This window comes from Bactrocera latifrons, unplaced genomic scaffold (assembly GCF_001853355.1).
Source record: "Bactrocera latifrons isolate USDA-ARS-PBARC rearing strain unplaced genomic scaffold, ASM185335v1 scaffold_36, whole genome shotgun sequence".
Lineage (NCBI taxonomy): Eukaryota > Metazoa > Arthropoda > Insecta > Diptera > Tephritidae > Bactrocera > Bactrocera latifrons.
In genome coordinates this window covers 11,137-18,399 of record NW_017537001.1, presented here as the reverse complement: position 1 = coordinate 18,399, position 7,263 = coordinate 11,137, and the positions used below count along the sequence as shown (strand labels likewise).

At 34.3% G+C, this 7,263-nt stretch overlaps 1 protein-coding gene across 1 annotated transcript; it reads right to left on the bottom strand.

Annotated features, from left to right (window-relative positions):
• LOC108971794 (ras-related protein Rab-3) lies at positions 1-5,797 on the bottom strand. Its single transcript, XM_018938074.1, has 4 exons — positions 4,866-5,797; positions 1,299-1,417; positions 681-852; positions 1-616 (listed from the first exon to the last, which is right to left on the bottom strand). The coding sequence occupies exons 1-4, from the start codon at positions 5,088-5,090 to the stop codon at positions 470-472; spliced, it is 663 nt and encodes a 220-aa protein (XP_018793619.1). The 5' UTR covers positions 5,091-5,797; the 3' UTR covers positions 1-469.
• Positions 5,798-7,263: the final 1,466 nt, after the last annotated feature.

Below are 7,263 nucleotides of genomic sequence, written 5' to 3'. Positions count from 1 at the left end.
TTTGTTTTAATTATTGTTTTTTATTTAATTATTTATTTATAACTTCTTTAAATTAGTTGTTACTTTCATAAAGTTTCGTTTGTAGACTTGCAAATATTGTTTATCTGGCAACCTTTTTTGTTTTCATGCTTTTTCTACACAAATTATTTTATTTTCAACAGCATTAACGGCTTGTTTATAATAATTTCATACTTTATGCCTCAGCACATTTACATGCAACATGCTTTAATTACATCTATTCTTCTGTATCTTCTTCTTCAATAACACTAAAAACTGAGACAACAAAAACCGGACAACATAAGTCAACAGAATTACTCCTTTTATATATAAGTATATGTATTACTGTCTCACTTAGTTCATATAGTTTTACATTTATTTATTTATTTAAGTATATTTGTGTCTACATATATCTATTTATGTATATATGTGCATATGTATGTGTTTAAGTATGTGTTGTGTATGTGTATGTTTAACAATTACAATTCGCATTGGGCGTGCCTTGAGGTTGATCTGTCAGTCGTTGTCCCTTTTGCCCGGCGCCCACTAACGTCGGATCCGAGTCTAAACTCTCCGACATTTTGTCGCAAATTATATCCACCAGTCGTTCGAAGACAGCCTGCAACAAATAATTGTCAAATTTAAATAATACAATTATACATGTTTTTATTTTATTTACATACCTTAACATTAACATTTTCTTTGGCTGAAGTTTCGAAGAACTCCACACCCAGCTGATCGGCTAACTGTCGGCCTCGTTCGAATGAGATCACTCGCTGATCTTCCATGTCGCATTTGTTGCCGACAAGTATCACTTGTGCGTTGTCCCAGGAATATGTCTTGATTTGAGTCACCCTGTTTGAACGTGAGAGAGAGCAAGAAAGAAAGAATATATAGTTGTTTGTGAACAAGAAATAAAGCATTGTCAGTTATAAGCCACTTTCTTTATAAGTCTTTTTGATATTTTTCACTTTATGGAAATCGCACTACGATGCAATTGTGTGTGAAACTTGAAGAAACTATGAAGTCTTTCGAACAATATCTTTGAAGGTTAACGGAAATGTTTTTCAAAATCCCTGTACATTTTTTTTTTTATCAGGTACATAAAAGGTATATAAATCCTAATAGTATAGTCTTTAGATAGCATATTATGGCATCAATTGCGATTAACTTTAAAGACTATAATTAAGAGTGACTATCTTTAACAACTAAGAAGGAGAGCTTTTGTTTACCCTCTCTGCCAAATCGAAATTGTATGTCATCTGTTCTTCTTTTTTCCACATTGCTCTACAATTACTTACCAATCTTGTACGGAATTGAAACTCTCCTCATTTGTGACATCATACATCAGAATGAAACCCATGGCGCCACGATAATATGCTGTGGTTATTGTTCTGTAGCGTTCTTGACCCGCTGTATCCTGTTAAAGAGAGAAAAAAAGAAAGAGAAGTAAAAGTAGGAGGAAATTAGTACCGTTGAATGTATAAAAATAAATTTAATTGCATCTCAATAAATGTTTGTGCATTAACACTTTTATAGCGACAAGTTGCAGTTTTTATAGTCACAAGCCGAGGGTGAAAGGCAAACTGAGTTGTGTGGGACGACTACACTCAATATGTATGTGGTTAGTTGAACGCAGGAACAATGGTAACAGCATAGTTGTGGGTATATAAATATGGCATAAGGCTTACAGAATTGAAAACTGTCGAGTCAAAAGTTTAATGTGTACATTTTTACAAAACTTACATCGAGAGATTGCCTACTTTGTATAAGCTGGAGGCGAATTTTGAGGTTAGACAGATTTAGGTTTCACAGAACGATCTGAATCGAGTGATTGCATGAAGAACTAATTCAAATGATGAGATATATCCATGAAGTTCCACAGGAGTCATAGCCTAAAGTAAGTGTGTAATCTCCAAAAATGTTGTACAGATCGGATAACTATAGCATAAAGCTGTCTTGCAAAGCAATCTAGCAACAAGCTAAAGATTCTTTTATACCCTTAGATTCTGTAAGAAATACTCCAAAGAAGGGTATTACAACTTTTTGGTTATTACGCCATTTAGTTGCTTCATATAACCATAAGCAATTGATAGAAATAAAAAAGCTAACGAAAGCACATTGGCTCAGATATTAGTCAAATATAATAATCCTCCGTGCGCACCATTGCTAATAACAGAGATAAGAGATAATATGCATGTAGCAACAGAACAATTACAATTACAAACACCTACATATAAACTTCTGATATCTGAAATTGATACGTCGTTGACGATATATATTATGGAAAAGAGAGATAACAAAAGATGTTATTTATGAACGGTATGATCATGTTACCAGCCACCTGTTGCTATATGATTATTATCGTCTATATGTATTTATGCACAAAGGCAAACACAACCACAATTGAAAATGAAAATGAAACTGACACTCAGTTAACAAACTGCATTAACTAAGAGTGTGGGTATTTATTTTCATTTTCCATTTTCTTGGCATTCCACTCGAGCGTATGTTAATGCTGCGGTGGCGCGAAGTGTTCGTTAACTGATAAGTAAAAGTCAATAGGACAAGGTTAAATGTGTGCAACTGCAAGCACGGAGGTTTTACGCACACCTTCACAGCGCTCTGAGTACAAATTCATTTCTGTATGCAAATTTCAGCGACACAGAAAGTTGCTAGCCAAGCCGAATGCGGATCCTTGCGGGAATGTAATGCAATCACATTAAGAAAACAGTGTCACTACACGCTAACTATTTCTTTTCTATAGTTTTTTGAGAGTTCTATATGAATCGAACGCTCCAGTATTTATTTCAGTGGGTAGAATAAGCTAATTAGATTTAAGTTCGTGTTCAATGGTGAATGGATGAACGTTTTGCTGCTAGTACAAAGCGGGTGTACAGAAGGTGTGAGTCGAAAGTTTGTGGCGTATTGCAATATTAAACTCGCTAGTGGATCTTTTGAAAAAAGGAAGAACAACTACTAAATATTTAAAGAGTTACTAAGACAGTTATTGCATGAGAACCTTGCCAGATGCCTTTTGTATGTGATTACAATCTAAATGATTGCAAAATTAAAATAGAATATGGTAGAATATGGTGAATAATAAATAGAAAAAGCAGAGCAGACTAGAAAACCAAAATAATTGCTATTTATTTTCGTTCTGAAAAGATGCCAGCAGCGTAAGGCCAAAGTAACTCGTGTGAACGACTTCAACGACGACACAAGAGCTCGAATGTTCCAACTCGAACCATGTTAGAAAAAAAGATCATAGGAAAAAAGGTCAATGAAAAAATGTCCACCTGGAATAAGCCAATAAAAGAAATTGAATAATAGATATAGCATGTTTGTAGCAAAGGACGAAGCGTGAGCATATTATTTGCAATAAAAAACATAGAACATAACTAACAGGCTAAAGCTTTCTTGAATGAGGAGTTGGTTTTTTTAACGAAATTTCTAATATCCCCCTTCAATGAAATAAATGTCGAAAACATACCAGAAAAAAGGTATATTAAGCTAATCACGAAGTTTTAATAAGTATACAAGGTGCGTTCCAAAGTAAACAGGACTTTAAAAAAAATAGAACAAATGGTTTTTCCGGCACAATCAATTTATTTTATTCAAAATAGTCTTCTTCCTTTAAAGATTCCTGTTTACTTTGGAACGCGCCTTGTACAAGGACTATCTATCTRTTCTTTAAGCTCCCGGCATCTGTGCCGAAAGAAAAGCATAAGCGCAACGATCGATTTTAAGAGAGGCAGGGGAACAAAAAATTCAATATCTTTGGAATGGTATGAACGAACAAAAAATATTTTACAGATTATTAAAGGTGAATATTTTTATCTCCAGTATTTTATGAGAAAATAATTTTACAATTTTATCGTCCTCTAAATTTCAAACTTCAATAACTTTAACAAAAAACAAAAAAAAAAAAAGAATTTTAACGAAATATTTATATCACGGGGTATGCGTCTGGTCCACTTCGTAATGAACTGCTAATTTTCAAAATCGGAGATTTTTCGAAATTTTCTTGGACCCCTTGACGTGGTTTGACCCGGAGATAATCTTTGCAAATAAATGCCAAAAAATGTGTTTTTCGAAAAATAATAAACATTCCCCATTAAATTTAAATTTTCTGTGTTTTTTCTTTAAAAAGTAATGAACCTCGAAATGCATCACTCTTTATAGAAGAGGAAAAGTGGCAATTATCTTCTTTTCTTAGCCTATTGCTTTCTTTCAACCAAGTTCCTTTATATAACGTGTACTGCTGTTGACGTCAAGTACTATCAGCACAACCCTTCGAGTGCAACTACAGACCACTGAGTCTTTATAAGTTGCTGCGTAACTGGTCAAGGTCATAAATGATATGCCATTAAATGAAAATAGTTGACGACAAAAAGTTTCATAGCTAAGCAACTTGCTGCATATTTATCTTTTTTCCCACCCCTGTCTGCGTGTAGTATATAAAACTTATTCTTGCTTAATGGTTAGTTCTTTGCGATATTTTGCTCGTCGCCAGTGTCCATTTATAAAATTGTTCGCAAGGCAACAAAAACACAATTTTCAATTAATAAAAAATGTTGCTTTGCAGAAAGTCATTTTTCATGCCATACAGAGAAAGGGAGAGCTTTTAAATTATTTACGCTCGCATATACACAATTAATCACGTGCATGTCCCGGCTACGCTTCAATACACTTCCCTTCCCACTTGCAATTAATGATTGAATTTCTTTTTATTTTTCTTCTTTCTCTGCTTATGCCACTTTTTCTTATTAATATTTCAATTCCATAATTATTTCTTTTCTTATTTTTGCTCAATTATTTCATTTCCCATCTCGGCATTCCTTTGCCCTCTTTGCATTGCTACTCACCCAGATCTGCAGCTTGACGCGTTTGTCATGTCGAAACACGGTTTTCACTTTGAAATCGATGCCGACCGTCGACACAAAAGCTGAGGTGAAACTGTCATCGGCATAGCGAAAGAGGAAGCTTGTCTTGCCCACACTTGAGTTGCCGATTATAAGCAATTTGAACATATAGTCGAAATTTTGATCGGCCGCATCCTTCTGCCACTTGGGGTCCCCACCGCCAGCCATCTGCAAGGAGGATTTTAGAAAATTTTTAATTTTTTTTATCTAAAAAATTAATTGTTAGTTAGAATTGGAAAAGCATAGTTTTAGAAATATAGAGACATTTTGACGGAAACCAAATCTAACAGGCTATAAGTTTAACATGCTCTAAAGAAGTTAAATAATGGTAGTGTATAAAAGAAGGGAGGTAGAATATAAATATTAAGTTTCGCACTCAATGGACTTTCACTTGCTCTCCAGTTTACTCTAGTACAAACACACTTTAATTTACTCCTCATTTGTTTTAATGTTTTAGTGTCCTGCATACACATACACATGTACATACATATGTGTGTCAAGGATGAGCGTATCAATGCCGTATCACACACATACACACACAGCCACTTACACCAATAGTGCTTCATTAAACATTCCTGCACGCATTTCTAAGTTGCCACAAGTATGCCTGCACTTGAGCGTTTACTTACTTGCTTACTCGCTTCCTTAAGTGTTAGTTAAGCATATAAGTAAATTGCATTTCTCATACCCTCAGCCGCTTGAATGCCGCAATGTGTAGGCCTACGCTTGCTTTTCTGTGGCCTCAATGTGTAAACCTGTTGCTTGACTTCGCCGTCTTGTAAATGAGGTGCGCACAAATATACATTTGCAAATACATATGTACATATACATAGTAAATGTGTGTATAGTTAAATGCATACGTTWGTGAAGGTTTCTTGGGAACTGTATCTCATTATTAATAAGAATTTTTTTTTATTTTTCTCTGCGTATTTATCTGTTGACGGCTGCTCTAAAGTCTGTCGCACTGAGTAATTCGTCAGCACGAAAAGTCTTGCGCGCTACAGAATTCGCCTAAAACAAAATAATAAATAACAAGATTGGTACTTTAAAAATATCTAGTCCAGAAAACATGATTCCCAAGCTGGCATTTCTCCACCTTACATCTTTTTTAAGAATACTTTTTAGACTCGAATATCTTCTGAAATAAGTGTGACGCTACTAAGAATTCATATAACGTTACTTTCTGCTGCACCAATGCCTCAATACCCTTCACAGTTACTTTTCTTGTTGCATATAAGGGTATACAAAGATCTCTATCTTCATTTTGATYGGTTTGTTTGTATGGCAGCTATAAGATTTAGTASTMCGATATGAACAATTTCTTCGCAAACTAAAGAAGTGTCTTTGAAAATAGTCTATGCTGAATTCCGGGAACATATCTCATTAAATAAAAAAGTTTCCCCATACAAGGACTTGATATTGATGAATCAGTTTATATGACAGCTATATGTTATTGTTRTCTGATATCGGCGTTGCCGACAAATGAGCAGCTTCTTTGGGCGAAAAACACTTATGTAAATTTTCAGAACGATATCTCAAAAATGGATGGAATAGTTCAAACAGGGGGAAATCGTCTCAGCTTGTTACGCTGATGTCTTATATTAATGCCTTTAAACTTCGTGGTGAACTTCATGTAGCCCATTAAGAGTAAAAATTTACATATATATTATTTAAACTTTACTTTCGTTTTATAAAAACGTTTTTCAACACTAATTCAGACTAGTAACCCAAGCTATGCTACTACACACTTTACTCACATATAAAAGTTTATATCTATATTATATACTTCCTACTTATATATCTTCAAGTATGCATTGCAAGTGGATTAAGTAGTCTCGTGCGCTCAATTCACCGAATGCTTTGGCTCAAGCGCACATGTTTGCAGTTACACTAGTTAACAGTACGTGGAAGATATGCTAGACTTAAAATTTCCTGTTTTCTGTCTGCAAGTGTGGCTTGGTGTACAAGTTTAGWTAACCGCGGCTTAGTGGGTTAGTGGGTAAAGCACACTAGTATGATTTAAAAGTGAAAGACGAAACTTGGCAGGTTATTAAGAGCACGAATTAACTTACAACTTAGAATAATATTAAAAACATGATATTTCTTAGAGCTAGATGAAGTAAATTATAGAAGAAAAGTAGTGGATATTGATAGAATAAGCAATTTTTAGTAAAGCTTAAGCAGACGATTCTTGAATGTAATTCGTGGTAGCATTTTTTACAAATTTTGAATCACAGGGGTGGGCTAGACATATGCGAAATAAATGCCACTTTAAAGACTGCTATATTATATTATTATAATGATTTCCTCTCCAGCTTCTAGCTTAATTTCATATGGAATT